General features: G+C 36.9%; 1 protein-coding gene and 1 long non-coding RNA gene across 5 annotated transcripts in view; one reads left to right on the plus strand and one right to left on the minus strand.

Moving 5' to 3' along the window:
- CFAP20DC (CFAP20 domain containing) overlaps positions 1-22128 on the minus strand; it is a 255270-nt gene that overhangs the window by 121932 nt on the left and 111210 nt on the right. For all 4 annotated transcript variants that reach the window (XM_037040809.1, XM_037040810.1, XM_037040811.1 and 1 more), the window contains exon 6: positions 5887-6043. In XM_037040809.1, the coding sequence (XP_036896704.1) occupies positions 5887-6043 (157 nt within the window). The remainder of the gene's footprint in view (positions 1-5886; positions 6044-22128) is intronic.
- Positions 1089-20846, plus strand: LOC118983397 (uncharacterized). Its single transcript, XR_005065719.1, has 3 exons — positions 1089-1109; positions 1331-1332; positions 20770-20846. It is a non-coding gene; the product is annotated as an uncharacterized LOC118983397 (long non-coding RNA).

The raw sequence follows: 22128 nt of genomic DNA on the forward strand, positions 1-22128 counted from the left end.
TTAAACATTCCAACCTCCGAATCATAGGGGTGCCACGAGAAGAGGAAGAGCAATTGAAAACTTATTTGAAAAAATAATGAAGGAAAACTTTCCCAATGAGGCAAAGGAAATGACTTCCAGGAAGTCCAGGAAGCTCAGACAGTACCCAAGAAGTTGGACCAAGGAAGCACACACCAAGGCACATCATAATTACATTAGCCAAGATTAAAGAGAAGGAGAGAATCTAAGAAACAGCAACAGAAAAGGAGAGAGTTACTTACAAAAGAGTTCCCATAAGACTTTCAGCTGATTTCTCCGAAGAAACCTTGCAGGCAAGAAGGGGCTGGAAAGAAGTATTTGAAGTCATGAAGGGCAAGAACCTACATCCAAGATTACTTTATACAGCAAAGCTATCATTTAGAATGGAAGGGCAGATAAAGTGCTTCCTAGATAAGGTCAGGAATTCATCAACACTAAGTCCTTATTATATGAAATCTTAAGGGGACTTATCTATGAAAATGAAGAAGATAAAAAATATAAAAAGTAAAATGACAAACTCACAACTATCAACAACTGAATGTAAAAAACAAAAATGAACTAAGCAAATAATTAGAACAGGAACAGAATCACAGAAATGGAGATCATATGGAGGGTTATCAGTGCGGAGGAGAGTGGGGAGAATGGGGGAAGAGGCACAGGGAATAAGGAGCATAAAGAGTAGGTACAAAATAGACAGGGGGAGGTTAATAGTAGTTAATAGTAGTATGGGAAATGGAGAACCAGAGAACTTATATGTATGACCCACAGGCAGAAACTAAGGTGGGAGAATGATGGTGGGAGAAGGGATAAAGAGCAGAAGGATAAAGGGGAGAAAAATGGGACAACTGTATAGCATAATCAATAAAATACAAAACAACAAAATAGCCTAAGATGGATAAATAGTCATTTGTTCTACGATGCCACACCATACAATACTGAAAACCAGCAACAACACAGATGGATCTCACAAACACAATGTCTTCTGAAATGATGTATATGTGAAAGAAGATGTATATGTGTCAATATGTGAAGTTGAAATTAATCATGGTGTTAGAAGTTAGGATAGAGTTACCTCTCAGAAGAAAAGGAGAGTCATTATTGGGAGAGGACAGAAGCAGGGATTCCAGGATGCTTGTAGGGCTATATTTTTTGACCTGGGTGGTAGTTAGAAAAATGTATTCACTTTGTGGTAATTCCTCAAGCTGAACTCTTAATTTATGAATGTTTCTATATACATATAAAAGTTATCATATAATTATTTGATTAAAATATTTATTGAAATAAAGCAGGAACAAACTATTCTCATTTATAGATGTAGGTATCTTTTCTTAGCTCTGAAAAAAAACATGTATTATTTTCTACTTTATCTATTTTTTATTAGTATTGGTATATACCATGTACCTGATCTACCTGTGTTCAGAAATTCAATGGTGTAGTTTCTTAAGAGAATAAATCTCCTGTTTCCTGGTTATAAGGAGGTGGAGAGGGACTTGGGGTTCCATAGAATCCTACGTAGACTTTTAACCAATCTCCCTGTTTTTAGCCATACCCATTTACCCTGCCTGCGGCAGTACCTGGGCTTGCCAATTCTTGAGCCCTGCTGAGGTTCTACATTATGAATTTCATTGGTAAACCTCTCTGTTAATCCGAAAGTTTCACCTTTCTCTGCTCTTATAAATCAGTTGTCAGTTCTCAGTCTCACAAGATTTATCAACATCTTTTGTCTCTTGGTACCTCCTCTTCATCTTGGTAGACTTATACCTATTTTATTTTTATATTAATTTTAGCAGGTTGAGGAAGAATTGGTTAGCAAAAGATATGTATTTAATCTGCCAATTATTGATTTGCTTTTTTCCTGACATTTAAAAAAGATTTTACTTATTAATTTTTAGAGAGTGGGGAAGGGAGGGAGAAAGAGGGAGACAAACATCAATATGTGGTTCCCTCTCATACACCCCCTACTGGGGATCTGACCTGGCCCACAACCCAGGAACGTGCCCTGACTGACTTGGAATAAAACCAGTGAGCCTTTGGTTCACAGGCCTGCACTTGGTCTACTGAGTCACACCAGCCAGGGATTTTCCTGACATTTATTTAAAAATATTAATCAGTTTATAATTCACTGTCTATGATCTGAGGATTGCACATATATTTCTATAAATTTCAGGATTCTTACTACTTGGGTGGTATTTTTTAAAATAAAGTCTTTCATTTTTTCACATAGACTTTAAGTGGTACATAAATTATTTTTTTTTCTTCTTTTAAGATTTTATTTATTTATCTTTAGAGGGGAAGGGAAGAAGAGAGGGAGAGAAATATCAATGTATGGTTGCCTCTCATGCGTCCCCTGCTGGGAACCAGGAACTGGTCTGCAACTCAGGCATGTGCCCTGACTGGGAATCGAACCGCGATCATCTGGTTCGCAGGCCTGTGCTCAATCCACTGAGCTACACCAGCCAGGGCGAAATTATTTTATTTTTTATATATTTTATTGATTATGCCATTATGGTTGTCCTGTTTCCCCCCTTCATTCCCCTCCACCCTGCACACCCTCTCCCACCCACATCCCCCCCTTTAGTTCATGTCCATATGTCATACTTATAAGTTCTTTAGCCTCTACATTTCCTATTCTTACCCTCCCCCTGTCTATTTTCTCCCCACTGTTTATGTTACATATTCTCTGTGCCTTCTCCCCCGCTCTCCTCCTATCACTCTCTTGTTGCTAACCCTTCATGTGATCTCCATTTCTGTGGCTCCACTCCTGTTTTAGGTGTCTGCTTAGTTTGCTTTTAAGTGTGGTTGTTAATAACTGTGAGTTTGCTGTCCTTTCACTGTTCATATTTTTTATCTTCTTTTTCTTAGATAAGTCTCTTTAACATTTCATATAATAAGGGCTTGGTGATGATGAACTCCTTGAACTTGACCTTATCTGAGAAGCACTTTATCTGCTCTTCCATTCTAAATGAAAGCTTTGCTAGATAGAGCAATTTTGGATGTAGATCTTTGCCTTTCATGACTTGGAATACTTCTTTTCAGCCCCTTCTTGCCTATAAGGTCTCTTTTGAGAAATCAGCTGACAGTCTGATGGGAACTCCTTTGTAGGTGACTGTCCCCTTATCTCTTGCTGCTTCTAGAATTCTCTCCTTCATTTTAATCTTGGGTAATGTAATTATGATATGCCTTGGTGTGTTCATTCCTCCTTGGGTCCAACTTCTTTGGGACTCTGAGCTCCCTGGACTTCCTGGAAGTCTATTTCCTTTGCCAGATTGGGGAAGTTCTCCTTTATTATTAAAAGTTATTTGTTCAAATAAGTTTTCCACTTGTTGCTCTCCCTCTTCTCCTTCTAGTACCCCTATAATTCAGATGTTGGAATGTTTAAAGATGTCCTGGAGGTTCCCAAGCCTTTCCTTATTTTTTTGAATTCTTGTTTCTTCATTCTTTCCTGTTTGGTTGTTTCTTTCTTCCTTCTGGTCCGTTCCATTCATTTGAGACCCAGTTTTCTTTCTGTCACTATTGGTTCCCCATGCATTTTCCTTCATTTCACTTAGTGTGGCCTTCATTTTTCATCTAATTTGCAACTCAAATCAACCAGTTCTGTGAGCATCCTGATCACCAGTGCTTTGAACTATGCATCTGATAGATTGGCTATCTCTTGGTTGCCTAAAAGTATTGGCTCTGGGGCTTTGATTTGTTCCTCTGTTTGAGCCATAATTTTTTGGTTTGGTCACACCTGTTACATATGAGGGGAAGAGCCTTAGGTATTCACCAGGAGGGGCAACCCAGTGGTTGGGTTGCGATGCTGTATGTGGGGGCAGGGTCAGAAAGGGAACAATGGTGCTTGCTCTGCTCTCTCTCAAATTTTAGTCCCCTCTGCTGCTTCCCACAAGCAAATTGGGCCCTTCTGGTTCTGGTTCCTGGGTGGATGGGCCTGTGTAAGTTCTAGGACCCTGTGGGTCTCTCCAATGAATTCTCTCTCTTTCTCTCCTGGCACCTTTTCAATCGGTGCTTTTAGGCTTTATTTTTGTCACTGGGGCCCTGGGTTGCACAGTCTGTCTCACTGCCCGTTTTCATTGGGTTTATCTGAGTGCAAATGTGTGATCGCTATTAGCCAACTGCCTTGCGAGCCTCACTGGGTCTGCTCATTTCCTCCCCACACCCGGGGTCTGCTAGCCCCTGTCTTTTCCTGCCGCTACCTCTCTCTGCTGGCCACAGACTCTGCCCTTCTTACCTGTCTGGATGAATAGTTGTTGGACTTCTGTGCAGTTCAATTTTCTGTCTGTTCTGGTTGTGTTTTTGTTTCTAAATCTTTGTTGTCCTTAATTTTGGTTATTGTGAGAAAGCACAGTATTTCCACCTATGCCTACATCTTGGTCAGAAGTCCCAAGTAGTACATAAATTATTGGCCATACTTCTCGGCTTGTGATTTCATTAGGGAGCTGCTGTTAATGCACTGCTGTGTTTTATTTTCAAATAAAATTTATAGGCACAGTGTCCTGTTCCACAGAGTGGAATAAACAAGGATTTCCTCATACACTCTTCCAAATGGAGTAGAAGACTAAATCTACATACAAACTTCTAAGAAATTATCTTTGGCATCTTATATAAAGCCCTATTTCCTGGGCTTCTAGACGTGATGTTGTTAAAAATAATCCCAGATGAAAATAAAAAGGAATCATTGGCATTTTTCCAATACTTTCAGTTATTTAAGACTATCTTAGCAGGGGAGTTTGTGGCATTTTATGAGTTCTAGATGGCTCAGTTACCTGCAGAGTATACTAGTTATCAATCATAGAAAGAATAATTAATGTGTATGTTTCTGGTCCTTCTAGAAACATTATGAGGAACAATTTAAAAATCTTTCCATTTTAACATGATCACTAGAAAATTAATATATTCATAATATTTCTCCCAAATGACTTTAAGAAATGCAAACAGAGTAATACAGTAGAGTGGACAAATGCAGAGCATTTTAGATGTCCAATATCTTCTAAACGTTCCTAATTTGGTGACTTTGCTGTACAAGTCCTCTCTCCCTAGTCAGGAATCAGACATTTGCTTTGCCTGCCCTTGTAGCATGTGACCTAGGCTTCCAGACTGCCATGTCAGCCTTTGTTTAGTAGAGAAGCATGAAGACATCAAATTTTTCAGGAGCAGCAGTGACAGAAATTCTGGAACCCAGAGCCCAGCATTGTGGTGTGAATTATGAAGACCTTGCTTAGGGGTGGTAGCTAGTGGGGTCTTCCTTGGAATAGTCATGTGGCAGGGGCTGGGTGTGATCTTGGCTGTAGTTTCCAAGCATGGCATTCTGAGTCTCCCTGAGATTCTAGGAACCAGATAATTTCATGAAATAAATTCTTTTCCCCCGCAACTACCTAGAGAGAGTTCTGTTTCTTACAACTAAAATAAAAATATATCTTTATAACATTTAGTTACAGTAAAAGTAAACATGTAATCCAGAGGAAAGAATGACACATTCTACAACAGGGATGAACCACGAAAACTTATGCTATGTGAAATAAACCAATCACAGAGAGGCCAATACTATATAATTATACTCATGTGAGGTACCTAAAATGCTCAAATTCATGGACTCAAAGAATTGCCAGGGTTGGGGAAAGGGGCAAACAGGGAGTTACTAATGAAGAGGCAGTGGAGATGAATAAGCTCTACAGGTCTGCTCTATGATGTTGTACCTGCAGTCAATAATTACATACTGTATACTTCAAAGTTATTAAAAGGATAGATATCATATTAAGTATTCTTTCCAAAATAAAATAAAATTAATTGACTCACATGTTTCCCAAAGACATGTCTAATTTTAAAAACATATTGGAGAATTTAAAAATCTTGATAGCAACTTGAACATACCATCTTTATCAGCGGTATCTTGAGGCTTGGATTTCAATGTGAAGATCTTCCGTAGCTTACAGTTAGCTGAGACAATAATTCCATCCAATGACTGGAAAACTGCTCCCTTGAATATTTCACTGGTAAATGCTACCAAGTCAATGCACAGGTTGCACCACTAAAATAAAGACGAGGAAAAATGAATAAGTACTTTCTACAACCACACAAAGGGACAAGCTGTCTGTGTGTGGGAAGTCCGGAGAGTTAAGGCAATTATCTGAATTAGCCACAGATTTTCCCTCTGAGGCAAATATGTCTCATTTTGGCTTCAATTTTCTTAAGAACTGCCTCGATCCTTCCAAAAAATCATCATAATCTAAAGTATATAGTGGTCATCTGACTACAGAGTTCCTATCATCAGATAAGGCTTTGGCAACTTTGGGAAAAACTCTAGATCTGTAGGCGTGCTGCTAGTGGGAAGCTAAGGTGCATTAGACCAACTGAAATCTTGAAAATCAGAGATAAGTAGCCAATTGTTCCTTCAGCGGGACTAATTTGATCCCAATTAGCCACTTACATTTGTTAAAAAAAAATGGATGAAATTAGAAGCTGGATTTAAATTGTGGCCAGTGCTGTCTACTTATAATCAATTAATGGGTTGTATAGAAGTAGATTTTCTAAAGAATTTGTGATTATGCCTGATATTTGCCAATTTTTAAAGTACCCTTGCAGGAACTAATTTCTGACTATTAAACAATTAGGTCCCTCAATACTTCATCAAATAAATTCTTTTAATGGTCTGACTGAGTTAAAGAAAAGGAGAAAAGAATCATTTAGTAAGAAATTAAACCATATTTAAGACTGCAGAAAAAAGCAGAAAAATAATTTTTGAAATTAAAAGAAAAGTAGTGTTTAAAATTGTGCTTTTAGTAAAAATGTTGCTGCGTGAAATATCTGATATTTTCCTGCCAATGTTCTCCTCTAGGACTTTAATGGTGTCACGGCTTATATTTAAGTCTTTTATCCACCTTGAATTTACTTTGGTGTATGATGTAAGTTGGTGCTCAAGTTTCATTTTTTTTGCATGTAGCTGTCCAGTTCTCCCAACACCATTTGTTGAAGAGGCTATCTTTACCCCATTTTATGTTACTGCACCCTTTGCCCCCTAGAGCAAGGAATATAAAGGAAAGAATAAACAAATGGGATCTCATCAAAATAAAAAGCTTCTGTGCAGCTAAAGAAAACAGCATTAAAATAAGAAGACAATCAACTGCATTGGAAAACATATTTGCCAATGATACCTCAGACAAAGGTTTAATCTCCAAAATATACAAAGAACTCACACGACTTCACTCTAAGAAGACAACTAACCCAATTAAAAAATGGGGAAAGGACTTGAACAGACACTTCTGCAAGGAGGACATACAGAGGATCCAGAGACACATGAAAAGATGCTCAATATCACTAGCTATCAGAGAGATGCAAATTAAAACTACAATGAGATACCACTTTACACCGGTGAGAATGGCTATCATAAACAAAGCAATAAACAACAAATGTTGGAGAGGGTGTGGGGAAAAGGGGACTCTGGTCCACTGTTGGTGGGATTGCAGACTGGTACAACCATTATGGAAAACAGTATGGAATTTTCTCAGAAAACTAAAATTGGACTTGCCTTTTGACCCAGCAATTCCACTGCTGGGATTGTATCCTAAGAACCCTAAAACACCAATCCCAAAGAACCTATGCACCCCAATGTTCATAGCAGCACAATTTACAATAGCCAAGAGTTGGAAGCAACTTAGGTGCCCGTCAGTAAATGAATGGATCAAAAAACTATGGTACATATACACAATGGAATTTTATGCTGCAGAAAGAAAGAAGGAGCTCCTACCTTTTGCAACATCATGGATGGAACTGGAAAGCATTATGCTGAGTGAAATAAACCAGGTGTTGAAGGACAAATACTATATGATCTCACCTTTAACAGGAAGCTAAACAACAAAACAAACAAGCAAGCAAAATATAACCAAAGACACTCAAATAGAGAATAGGCTGACAGTGACCAGAAGGAAGAGGGGAGGGAATTTCAGGGGAAATAGGGGAGGGATTTAGAGGAACATATATAAAGGATACATGGACAACAACTGAGAAGGGTGGAAATGGGAGGGAGGGGGGAGCACGAGGGTGGGATGGGATGGGAGTAATAGACAGAAAACTGTACTTGAAAAATAATTAAATAAAAATATTTGAAAAAAAATAAAATAAAATTGTGCTTTAAAAAAAATATCAGCCTCTTCCATTATTTGTTTAGAAGCACAATTTACATAGGTCCATTTTATTAATCCATGACATTGAAAGCTATATTCATTAATAAAGAAAATAAAATGTCATTTTTACTTCACAGGCCCATGCTCAATCCACTGAGCTATACCAGCCAGGGCAAAAATGTCATTTTTAAAGGCAATTCTATTTAGAAATCATTTTAATTTGGAGGAAAAGCTGAAGTTGTTTCCACAGCAGAAAAGTAAGAGATTGCAGTACATTGTTGATTAAGTACATGAAGATTAAGTACATGTATTTTCTTTGTAGATATCTCAACAGAACAATTATATTATTCCTAGGCCATGGGGATGCTCTGGGCTTTTTGGGAAAAGGTATCTGGAGTAATAAAAGGTAGGAAGTAGGACTGAGTATGATATAATAATGAGACTGGCTTGACCAGTAAGATGGTGAACTCTGTGGAGGTGTGGGAAGTAACATGGGATAGGCCAGCGAGGCCTGGTTCTGGAGCAGATGGGAGATGGGAGATGGGGAAGAGAACCTTGGGCTCCAGAAGGTAAAGTATAACTGTGGTTCTCGAAGGAGAATGTAACAAAAGAAGTATATTGGGAAATTTGGACTAATCCTGATACAGAACTGTTTTGGGATGGTAGGGGGGGTCTGTGGGGAAAGGGTGAGGTAGAGTGGAGACAGACTGAGGTACAGAAAGACTAGTCTCTTGTCAGTCATCTAAGCATAAAGTGAAGAGGGTCTGTCTGGTTAGAAGGCTAGCATAGCAAGTGGAGTGTAAGGGACAAATCCAGTAGGCATGGCATAGGGCGAAACACCAAGACTTGGTAAAATTCAGGTTATAAGGAATGGAGGTCTTGGGGTTTCCAGCTATACAATAATAATTATTAACATTATCATTACAATAGGAAATTATTATTGTTATAAATGTTGTTCTTATTCCTAAAAGACTTAATTAACATTATGTCCCAATTCCAATCATTCAGTAATTGCATTTACCCACCCTTTCCCACACGTGCTAAGTAAGCATTTATCAGGTGTTAGACACTGGGCTTGGCTCCAGGGATACAGCAAGGAGTAAGGCAGTCCTTCTAGTCTGCCAAGGGAGGCAGACATTTGGAATCTATTACATACAGTTAGTTAGTATGGAGGGGGCTCAACGTAAGAGGGTGGAGAGATTCAGAGAAGATTTCTTTTTAAAAAATTTTTAAAAATTATATCATGATATTATATGCATATAGGCATACAAGGATTTTATACAAAATGAAGTCCTGGTCATCTCTACATTCCTCTAATCATATTGTTAACTCTTAACTTTCTTCTCTTTATATTTTTAAGTAATACTTCTTCATTTATCAATTTTAAACATCTACCGACTTCCTATTATGGTAGATAAGACTTAGCTTATTACTTACACATACTACTTCCCCAGCTTCATCCCCCTAGAAAATTATCTCATTCTTTCTTTTCTCCTCAAAAAATCCACTTTATGGCCCTGACTGCTGTGGCTCAGCTGGTTGGGCATCATCCTACAAAGCAAAAGGTCACAGAGTTCGGCCAGGTGTGGGAGTGTACAGAGACAACCGATGGATGTTTCTCTCTCACATCAATGTTTTGCTCCCTGTCTTTCTCCCTCCCTTACCCTCTCTCTAAAAATAAATAAATATACTTTTAAAAAATCAATTTTCTGTGTTTTCCTTGTGACTATGTAAATATTACATACAACCGAGCCAAGTGATGCTCTATGATTACCTTCCCTTCCTTATACAACTTTTTTGTATTTCTAGTTAATAACTGTTATTTTAATTATTTTCTTTATTTTCTTTGAATCTAAGTCTTCCTACATCTAGGAAATGCTTATAGGTAACTTCTGAGTTTGGTTGTGAACAATGATTTAGAATTTCCAGGCTCAGGGAGTCATGCAGCCACGCTAGGTATTTTTTCCTCAGGGCCCTGCCCCTTTGTACCCTGCTTTGATGAAGTCTCCGGTTGGCTGCCCCTGAACACCCCACCAGCTCTGATGGGGAATTGGTGTCCACCTTCTTGCGAGTCCCAGAAAACCAGGTCCTTACCGGATATACACTCTTCTTCATCATCACAGTACTGCTGCTTTTATTCCCTCTACCTGGACTCGTGGTTTGTAAAAATTACTCAACCAACAATGGTATGCATATATGTGTGTCTGTGCCAGTTTGTTAATATATGAAGACATGCATGATTACATACATGCCTAAACACACTTTCAATCTTTCATTTTATGAAAGTCACTCAACAAGCTCCATAAATGTGTGAGAAATGATACATATTTAGTGAATCCATCTCTTAGAAGTACAGATTGGAGTAGTGCCTGAAAAAGGTGGGAATAACTTTCACAAATCTCCCTTGGCTAGAGGGAGGAAACAGAAATTATTTTTTCATTTAGTTGATATTTATAAAGGTTCTAATTTTTATAAGTTCCAACTAATAATTCATTATTTAAACAAATGTTGTGATACATTTTCTGAAGTTTTGTAAAGAGTATAAATTTTCTACTATCAACAGGTGGGTTATCGGAATTACAGTTAATCTTTATAAAATATTATTTTCATAATTCTTGGTGATATCATCCATTCCTAAATATACCCCTTTTGGACATTTTTCTTGCTCTGTAATCACTTTATTTTTACATGCAACTCAAGTACAGCATGGAAGACCTCTTAGTCTAAAATATTTATAATTATGGGTCCTTAAGAAGTTTGCAACAGAAAGATAGCAATGTGATAAAGAAAAGGTGGTTCTGTTTAGTTTGTTGCTTGGGTTAATGAGAGGTTATATGACTTCCAGGATGTAATTTTGCATGAAAAAATTGACTGGCACAGGGTAAATGAATTATTGAAAGCATGAATTTCTAGTTCATACTGACTCATATTTTGGCAATGTGGCTTTGTTATACCAATGAAAGGACAGCATATTCTGTGAACACACATGCACACATGCTTGCACTCATACACTCACACACACACACTCAAATGCATGTTCTTGGTTGTCCCAGCACTCTTTTCATTTCCCAAGCCATGACTGTTTGACAGCTCTGAAGATAACTGAGTTCATTCTGCAGGTATAGAAAGAGCTAGAGTCACAACAGTGCACAACTCCCACCATCACTGACCTTCTTAAAAGGAAACAATAAATAAGAAACTACAATTTCATAACCTAGCAACCCTACTGTACATCTCTTTTACAGAATTTTAGAACCTCAGTTTTAGTGCTCCTAAAATGATAACAAAGAATAATATTGTAAGATATTTATTGTGCCTTTCAAAAGAATTTTTCATATATTAGTTTTAATTTCTCAAAAGAAAATATGCTTACAATGACCTTATACACCATCATACTGTATTTATTAAAGGGTGTAAGCAGAGACTGAAATAGTAATTTCATATCCACATGGTCAGTAGCAATTACCCATTACTACTGTATTAAAAACAATTTCCCTAGGAAATGCAAATCATGACAAGCCCTTATATGGAGAGAGGGGAGCTGAGGAGGGGAGGTTGGGCTAGCGTAGGTGCAACTCCTGGCTGAACCAAAGGAAGTCAAGTTCCTTGTGGAAATATTGTCAGTATACCTGACAGCAATCGAACCCTACCTCCTAATTCCCACCCACTTCAAATAAGCCATCTCTTCCTGAAACAGCAGCCCCATCTTTCTTGCTAATCCTCAGCTCACTCTTTCATAGTACCCTCTGAAATCCTTTCCTACTGGAAAATACTTCTATCCTCTTTATTTTTCTATGGGTCCTACACACCTTACCTTAACTGACACCTGACTTTTCTTTGAGATATTACTTCCTCTTCAACTCTGGAATTGAAGTTTACTTAGGGAGTTCACACCTGCTTCTACATCCCCCTATTTTGAGGCTATGCGGCTGAGTGGCATTGAGGGAAGTTATGCTCTAATGCTCTTTGAAGCCTAAGGCACTGAACTGGCAAGCTCTTCTATCCTTTTAGCTACATTAATCTTCCAGCCACTCTCTGGTCACTCGTTTGACTGCTTCAGACACTCCCTCACCAGCCCGTATACACATTCCTGAAACATGCTGGGACCAGGTTCATCTTATCTTTCAACATATTGTTCAACACTCCACAGTCCCTTAACCTCCTTTCCTTCAAAAGCCTTCCTCTCCTCTTCACTTTCCACATCCTGAAATTTAGGAAATACTTAACTTTAAAATTTTGGAAATAGAAGTAATTTTCTATTATCTAATCACAATATTCTATTCTTTAATCTGTCTGGCAATTCCCTCCAGTTAAACCCTAATGGCAGCTACTTTTAAATATATTCTTCCGGGGAATGTAAGTGTTTGAGCTCTGGAGCCTCACTGTCTGGGTTTGGTTTCCAGCACGACCACTAATTAGTTATATAATCTTTACAGTTACTTAAGCTTTCTGTACCTTTCTTTCTTCATTTGTAAAAAAAGGTGATAATAAAGGTACATCTTTCATAGAATTGTTAGGATTAATGTTTAAATACATATAAACACTTACAACAGTGCCTAGCATATCATAAGTGTTCACTATAAGTTAATCATAATCTTTTTTATTTTCATGCCATGAAATGAAGTCTTTTTTTTTTTTAAGATTTTATTTATTTATTTATCTTTAGAGGGGAAGGAGAGAGGGAGAGAAACATCAATGTATGGTTGCCTTTTGTGCGTCCCCTGCTGGGAGTTGGCCTGCAGGGAACCCGCCTGCAACCCAGGCATGTGCCCTGACTGGGAATTGAACCTCGATCCTCTGGTTCGCAGGCCCGCGCTCAATCCACTGAGCTACACCAGCCAGGGCTTGAAGTCTTTAAGGGTACAGTACTATGAATTTTGACCACTCAGTACACCTGCATTCCAAACCCCATCAAGATATAGGACATTTCAATCATTCCAGACAGATCTTTTATGCAGCTTCCCAATCAATCTCAGCATTCGTCCCTCTCAAGGGCAACCACTAATTTCTTTTACCTTAGATTAGTTTTGTCTGTTCTCTTATTTTATTTAAACAGAATCACAGAGTAAATCATTTCTTTCACTTAATATACTTGAAGTTCATCACCGCCCTTGCATATATTGACAGTTCATTCTTGTTTTGCTGAGTAGTACTCACTCTGGAAATATACCATAATTTGATTGTTCATTGTGCTATTTGTAGACATTTGGGTTATTTAAGATTTTGGCTTTTATGAATAAAGCTGTTGTGAAATTCCCACACTAGTCTTCTTGTGTGTGCATACTTTCATTTCCTTGGATATAAACCAAGTAGTAGAATTGCTGAATCAATGCTTACCTTTATCAGAAGGTATTTCCAAAGGTATTTCCAAAGTAGTTGTACCATTTTCTGTTCCCACTGAAAATATATGATAATTGTCCTACCTCTCACTAACATTTAGTATTTCCTGTCTCTTATTTTAGACATTCTAGTGGGTGAAGTAGTGGTACTGTTTTTAATTTGAATTTCACTGACTGAGGGTGTAGAGCTCTTTTTTATAAGGTTACTTAACTAATGTATGATCTTTGTGAAGTGCTTTGTTTAATTGTTTTTGCCTTTTAAAAGAAGTTATGTCTTTTTATTATACAGTTGTGGGGTATATTCTGATATAAACCTTTTGTCAAATACAAATAGAAATATTTTCCTCCAGTCTGTGACTTGCTTATTAATTTTTTTTGTTGATAGCAGTTTAAAATTTTTTTGAAACCCATTTTACAATTTTTCACTAGGGTTGATGCTTTTTATTAGGTTCTTAAGATATCTCTTAAAGTAGCTCTAAATTTTTACTATTTACATTTACATTTATGCTTCATCTTACATTAATTTTTATGAATGGTGTAAAGTTGGAGTTAAGGTTCTTTCATTTTCTTCTATATAATTACTGAGAAGTTCTAGTTCTTCAGAGTAGAGACCTCAGAAATAAACCCACACCTATATGGTCAATTAATATATGGCAAAAGAGGCAAGAATGTATAATGGAATAAAGACAGTCTATTCAATAAAGGGTGTTGGTGATATTGGACAGATACATGCAAAAAATGAAACTAGACCACCTAATTACACTGTATACAAGCATAAACTCAAAAATGGGTAGAAGACTTAAATGTAAGACTTGAAACTGTAAAACTCCTAGTAGAAAACATTGGCAGTAAACTCTCTGACATTTCTCTCAGTAACATTTTTTTCTGATATATCTCATTGGGCAAGGGAAACAAAATAAAATATAAATAAATGGGACTACATTAAACTATGAAGTTTTTGCACAGCAAAGGAACCATTAGCAAAATGAAAAGACAGTCTACTAAGTTGGAGAAGATATTTGCTAATGATACATTTAATAAGAGTTCAATATCCAAAATTTATAAAGAAATCATACAACTCAACACCTAAAAAACAAGCAATCCTATTGAAAAATGAGCAGAGGGCCTGAATAGATACTTTTCCAAAGAGTACATAAAACCAGCCAATAGACAGATGAAAAGACACTCAGTGTCACTAATCATCAGAGAAACACAAATTAAAACCAATGAGTTACCACCTCACACCTGTTAGAATGACTATCATCAATAAATCAACAAGTGTTGGAGAGGATATGGAGAAAAGGAATCCTCATGCACTGTGGGTAGGAATGCAAATAGGTGCAGCCCACTATGTAAAACAGTATGAAAATTCCTCAAGAAACTAAAAATAGAACTGCCTTATGACTTAGCAATTCCACTTCTGGGTATACATCCAAAAAAAACTCCCAAAATGCTAATTCAAATACACATACACATACACCTCCCACTCAATTCATTGCAGCATTAATTACAATAGCCAAAATATGGAAGCAAACTCAAGTGTCCAACAACAGATGAGGGGCTAAGAACATGGTACATATAGACTATATTACTCAGCCATAAAAAAATGAAACCATTTGCAACAGTGTGGATGGAATTAGAGGGTATTACGCTAAATGAAATAAGTCAGGCAGAGAAAAAGAAATGCCATACTATTTCACTTGTATTCGGAATCTAAAAGAATAAAATAAATGAACAAACAAAAGAAAAATACATTCATAGATTTAGAGAACTATTGGTTGTCAGAGGGAAGGGTAGTTAGTGGGTTGGGTTAAAAAAGTGAAGGGAATAAGAAGCAAAAATTGGTAGTTACAAAATAGTCAAAAGGATGGAAAGTATAGCATAAGGAAGGTAATCAATAATATTATAATAACTATGTATGGTGCCAGAGGGGTACTGGAATTATTGAGTAGATCACTTCATAAATTATATAATTGTCTAACTGCTATTCTGTATGCCTGAAACTAATATAAAATAATGTTGATTGTCAATTGTAACTGAAAAATTGAACAAAAAGAAGTTCCAGTTCTTGGAAAAAAAAGATGTTCCTATTCCTATTGAATTGTTCTGGTGCCTTGGTTGAAAATCAACTGACTACATATAGGTAGGTCTATTTCTAAATTTGTTATTGTTATCTATGCCAATAATACATCACACTGGTTCCTATAGCTTTATACTAAGTCTTGAAATCACAAGATATAATTTAGACTTTTTGAAAATTTTTGGATGTTGTAGATCTTTTGAATTTCTATATACATATTTTGGAATTCAGTTATTAAGTTCTGCAAAAAAGCCTGCTGGGGTTCTAATTGGGATTAGATCAATTAGGTCAATTGAAGGAACATTGACATCTTAGCAACATTCTTCTGAATCATAAACAATGTATCTTCAATTTCTCTCAACAATGTTTTATAGTTTTCAGGATAAAGATTTAGCGTATATTTTGTTAAATTTATTCCTGAGTATTGCATAATCTTGATGCTACTGTAAATATTTTTAAAACTTCAGATTTTAATTATTTACTTCTATAAATAAACAATTTATATTGAAACATAATTAATTTTGGTATACTGACATTGTATTCTGTGACTCTCCTAAATTCACTTACCTAATAGGTTTTGTTTAGTTTCTGTAGATTCCTTAAAATTTTCTACATAGATTATTACGTTGTCTGTAAAGAAAGTTTTACTTTTTTTTTCCAATCTGAGTTTCAAAAAATTTCTCTCTCATATCTTATTGCACTTGCTGAGACCTCCAATACGATGTTGAATAGAAGTGGTCAGTGTGGATATATCCTTGCCTTGTTTTCGGGTTGGGGATAAGTTGTCAGTATTTCTCCATTAAGCATAATTTTGGTTGTAGGTTTTTTTTCTTTATAGAGACCCTTTATTAGGTTGAAGAAAAGGGCCTCCTTACATAATATTCCACTCCTGTAGTTCGCTCTGTCTGGGTATTAACATATCCACTCTAGCATTTTTATGATTAGTGTTTGCATGGTAAGTCTTTTTACATTTAAAAAGTTTTAATCTACCCATGTCTTTAGATTTGATGTATACTTCTTGCAAACAGAATACACTTTTTTCTTGCTTTTCATTCAATTTAAGTTTTTCTTTTAGTTAAAGTGTTTATTTAGTCCATTTCCACTTACAGTAGTTAGTTTGATGTGTTTAAGGCAAACATTTTGCTATTTGCTTTCAGTTTGTCCCATCAGTTTTTGGTTTCTTTCTTTTTTCCTACAATTTTTGAATTAAATATATTTTAGTGACCTATTAATTTCCTCAGTTGGCTGATTAGTTATATATTTTTATTTTTTTCCCCAATGGCTGCATTACAGTTGGCAATGTGAGTCTTCAACTTACCACAATCTAACTTTGATAGACTATCTCATGGATAAGAACCTAATAGTATTATACTACCATATCTACCATTCTTTATCATTATGGTAATATACTTTACATCTACAATGTTATTTTTATTTTCAACAATCAAATACTTTTAAGGAAATTATGATATGAATAAAGAATCTTTAGATTTACTTATATATCTACCTTTACTCGCACTCTTTGTTCTCTCACTTAGATCTAAATTTCCATTTGGCACCTGGTTTTTTTTCAGCATGCAGAACTTTAGTATTTTTTGTAGTTCAGGTTTGCTAGCAACAAATTTTCTCAGCTGTTTAGTCTTAAAATGGTTTTATTTGCTCTTTTAAAATATTTTCATTAAAGAATTCCAGGTTGACAGATTAAGTTCCTTCTCCTCCCTAGCACCATTCCATTGCCTTCTTACTTTCATTACTTCTGGTAGAAAACTGTTGACATATTTTATCATCATTATCTGATGCATAATGTGATTTTTTTCCTCTTGCTGAGACTTTCTCTTTATTGTCGTTTTTCAGCAATTTAGGTATGGCATGCCATGGTGTATTTCATGGGCATTTTTTTCTTTTCAGTTATGACTTATCACGGTGTGGTGTTTGAGTGATCCTCAGCTCATGGCTTGTTGTGCTTATTGGACATTAGGTATATTTTTCAAATTCTGAAAAATTTCAACCATCACTTTTATAAATCTTCTTCAGCTCAATCTCTTTGTTCTCCTTCCAGTATTCCAATTACACACAAGTTAGACTAACTGATATTGTTTCACAAAGCCATTCAGACTATACTAATTTTTTTTCAGAATTTTTCTCCCTCTCTGTGCTTCAGTTTGAACTGTTCCTATATTCCTGACTTCAGTTTTAATGATATTTCTTAGTATTTAATTTGGTGTTAAATCCACCCAATGAATCTTGCATTTCAATATTGTATTTATTCCAGTTTTTTTTCAGTTTCCATTTCTCTATTGTGGTTCTCCATTTGTTTCTCCATTATGTTTATATATTTCCTTTAAATCCTCAAAATATATTTACAATAGTTGTTTTAAATCCCTCAACTTTTCATTCTGTGATTTTTTCCTTGTTATGGATCATGTTTCCCTACTTTGCCTATCTAATATTCTTAATTTTTTTTTTTTTTTGCTTTCCAGTTCCACCCATGCTGCTGCAAAGAGTATGCTAAGTGAAATAAACCAGATGGTGAAAGACAAATGCCATATGATCTCACCTTTAACAGGAATGTAATCAACAAAACAAACAAACAAGCAAAATATAACCAAAGATTACCTTTCTGTTACCTTTTCATTTGATGATACTCAATAAATAAAATACTGTTAAAAATCAAACAATGTCCAAATCACTGGCTCTATAAAAGAAATGCTTGAAGAAAACATTTTTTTTATCTTCACTTGAGGACATTTTTTCCATTGCTTGGTAGAGAGAGAGGAAGGGAGACAAGAGAGATAAAGATAGAGATAGAGAGAGACAGAAACATTGATGTGAGAGAGAAACATTGATTGGTTGCCTTCTCATATGCACGGCAACTGGAGTACATGGGCCAGCTGGGGAGCAAACTCACAACCTAGGCATGTACCCTGACCAGGAATAAAACCTGTGACCTTTTGGTCTACTAGGCGATGCTCCAACCAACAGAGCCACACTGGCCAGGGTGAGGGAAACATTTTAAAACATTATACCACACTTTCATTTTATAATAAAAGATATATTTCATTAGAATTGTAGCTCAGTAAGTGGCCTATAAATAAGTATTCATATTGGTGTGGCTATAAGAACACTAACTTTATTTGCTGTCTCTGGCTATGTAAAGATTTTAACTAAAGAATCAAGGTAAAGTGGGTCATCCGGCAATTATCCCCTGATTGCAACCCGGCAATCAGGGTTGCAAACTATACCCGTAGAAAGCCCAGGCAAATAACTTAAATGAGTGAAGCAGGAAGGATCTGCGTGTACCTGCACGTGTTAACTTCTGACTTATAAATGTTAATCGAAATGCTTTTGAAATACTGTATTGCAAGGTTTACCACTAAAATATCTACAGTTACTAAAATGTAGAAAGAATTGAAGCATATTTTGACAAAAAGCAGAGAATTATGGCCAACACTACTCTAACACCAGGGAGGACTCTAGGGATGGTATTTTGAATAGGTAGAGTGCTCTATGTCACCTTGCTGCTCTCTGTAGAAATTCCCCCTAAACCATGACTCAGCTTTAATTCAATAAATGTTTCTTGGGAACAGACTTTATTAGCAGTGGAAAGGAAAAGACCCTCTGCTGCCACAGCATCTCCTGGATTGGGAGAAAACTGAGGGGAAATGAGAGCAAGTTTTAGAACTGCATTTCTTTTTTTTTTTTAATGCTTACCCAAGAGTATGTTTTTATTGGTTTTACAGAGACAGGAAGGAGGAGAGAGAATGGCAGAGGGAGGGGGAGAGGAGGAAGAGGACGAGAAGAAGAAAGAAACATTGATGTGGGAGAGAAATATCAATTAGTTGCCTCCTGTATGTGCCCTGACTGGGAATCAAACCCACAACCTTTTGGTGTACAGGACAATGCTCCAACCAACCAACCAACCATCTAGGCCACCTGGCTAGGAAAGAACAGAATTTTTCTTTTTTTTAAAGTTTTTATTTAATTGTTTTGAGAAAGAGGGAAAGAGAAAGAAAAGAGAGAGAAATACAGATGTGAGAGAGAAACATCAACTTGTCACTCATATGCACTCTGACTAGGGACCCAACCTGCAACCTAGGCATGTGCCCTGACCAGAAGTCAGACCAGCGACCTTTGGCTTTGCAGTACAATGCCTGATCAACTAAGCCATACTGGTCAGGGTGAACTGAATTTCTTATTTGTTTGAATACTCTAGATATTTCTGGAATTACCAAACATTTAGGAAGCTTATGTAATTTGTCCTTGATGAACTCATTATTTTTTCTCCCAGTTGAAGAGGCACATTAAAACTTGTCAATTTATTTTTATTGTTGTTTTTTAAGGATGGTATTTTTTTGCCACAGTCATTTTTATTATCCAATTACAGCTGACATACAATATTATATTAGCTTCAGATGCACACCCCAGCTATTAGACATTACAAAACTAAGTGATCATCCCGATAAATCTCATACCCATCTGACACCATACACAGTTATTAAAATATTGACTGTATTTCCTGTGCTGTACTTTACATCCCCATGACTATTCTGTAACAACCAACTTGTACTTCTTAATTCCTTCACCTCTTTCGCCCATCCCCCCATGCTCCTTCCATCTAACAACCATCAAAATGTTCTCAGTATTTATGAATCTGTTTCTGTACTGTTTATTTAGATTCAACTGTTTACAGATATGTACTTATTGCTATTTCATTGTTCATATTTTGATCTTAGTTTTTTCTTCTTCATCTTAAAGAAGACCTTTTAATATTTTATATAATATTGGTTTGGCAGTGATGAACTCCTTTAGCTTTTTCTTGTCTGGAAAGCTCTTTATCCCTCCTTCGATTTTAAAATACCTTTGCTAGGTAGAGTAATACTGGTTTAGGTCCTTGCTTTTCATCAGTTTGAATATTTATTCCATTCCCTTCTGAGCTGCAAAGTTTCTTTTGACAAATCAGCTGATGGTCTTACGGGAGCTCCATTGTAGGTAACTGTCTGCTTTTCTCTTGCTGCTTTTAAGATTCCCCCTCCCTGCCTCACTCTCACTCTTGCTCCCTCATTAAACTTTGTTTTAATGGATCTCAAAATTCTGTGACAGATTTTGGTCAAGTTGTTTCCATTAAAAGTTCTGATTTTAAAAATGAGTAACTAAAAAACTGTAACACAGAAAAAAACCCAAATGGTCCACAAAACATTCTCCCTTCCTTCTGAAGGTTTTACAATGCATTGTAATCATTAACCAGTCCTTTACTATTAAACTTAAGTGGCTAATTGAGACCAACAGTTCTGAGACCATTCTTCTAAGACTGGGGTGGCAGGTGTTGCAGATAATATTCATTTAGCCTTCTGAGCTTTCTGAAGCTAGACTTGGTGACTGCCAGCTTCAGCTGCCCTTTTGTCCACTGCTTTGATGACACCAACAGCAACTGTCTGTCTCATGTCAAGAACAGCAAAGCAGCCCCAAGGAAGATAGTCAGAAAAGCTCTTAACACACATGGGCTTGCCAGGAACTATATCAATGATGGCAGCATCACCAGATTTCAAAAACTTTGGGCCATCTTCCAGCTTTCCCCCAGAACATTGATCAATCTTCTTCAGCTTAGTAAATTTGCAAGCAAAGTGAGCTGTGTGACAATCCAGCACAGGTGCATATTCAGCACTGATTTGGCCTGGATGATTGAGGACAATCACCTGAGCTGTGAAGCCAGAAGCTTCCATTGGTGAGTCATTTCTGCTCTCACCAGCCACACCGCCATGACAAATATCTTTGACAGACATGTTCTCAACACTGAAGCCCACACTGTCCCCAGAAAGAGCTTCACTCACAGCTTCATGGTGCATTTCAACAGACTTTACTTCAGTTGTAATACTGGAGCAAAGGTGACCACCATGCCAGGCTTGAGAACACCAGTCTCCACTTAGCCCACAGAGACAGTACCAATACCACCAATTTTGTAGACACCCTAGAGGGGCAGATGCATGGGCTTGTCAGTTGGATGAGTTGGTGGCAGGATGCAAACTCAGCTTCAAGCAGCATGGTTCCACTGGCACTGCCATCTTTATAGGTGACTTTTTATGCCTTGAACCAAGGCATGTTGGCACTTCACTCCAGCCATTCCAACTAGAAATTGGCACAAATGGTACTGTGTCAGAGTTGTAGCTAGTTTTCTTAATGTAGGTGAAGACTTCATTAACAATTTCCTCATATCTCTTCTGGCTGTAGGGAGGCTCAGTGGAATCCATTTTGTTAACACCAACAATCAGCTGTTTCACACCCAGCGCATAAGCCACAAGGGCATGCTCATGGGTCTTCCCATTCTTGGAGATCCCTGCTTCAAACTCACCAACACTGGCAGAAACAATCAGGACAGCACAGTCAGCCTGAGATGTGCCTGTAATCATATTTTTGATAAAGTCTCTGTGTCCTGGGGCATCAGTGATGGTCACATAATAGTTTCTGGTTTTGAATTTCCACAGATATCAACGGTGGTACCATACTCCTGTTCAGATTTCTGTTTATTCAAGACCCAGTCACATGTGAAGGAGCCCTTCCCCATCTCAGCAGCCTCCTT

This window comes from Sturnira hondurensis, unplaced genomic scaffold, assembly GCF_014824575.4.
Source record: "Sturnira hondurensis isolate 20B ecotype Veracruz unplaced genomic scaffold, ASM1482457v3 Scaffold0002840, whole genome shotgun sequence".
NCBI classification, from domain to species: Eukaryota; Metazoa; Chordata; class Mammalia; order Chiroptera; family Phyllostomidae; genus Sturnira; species Sturnira hondurensis.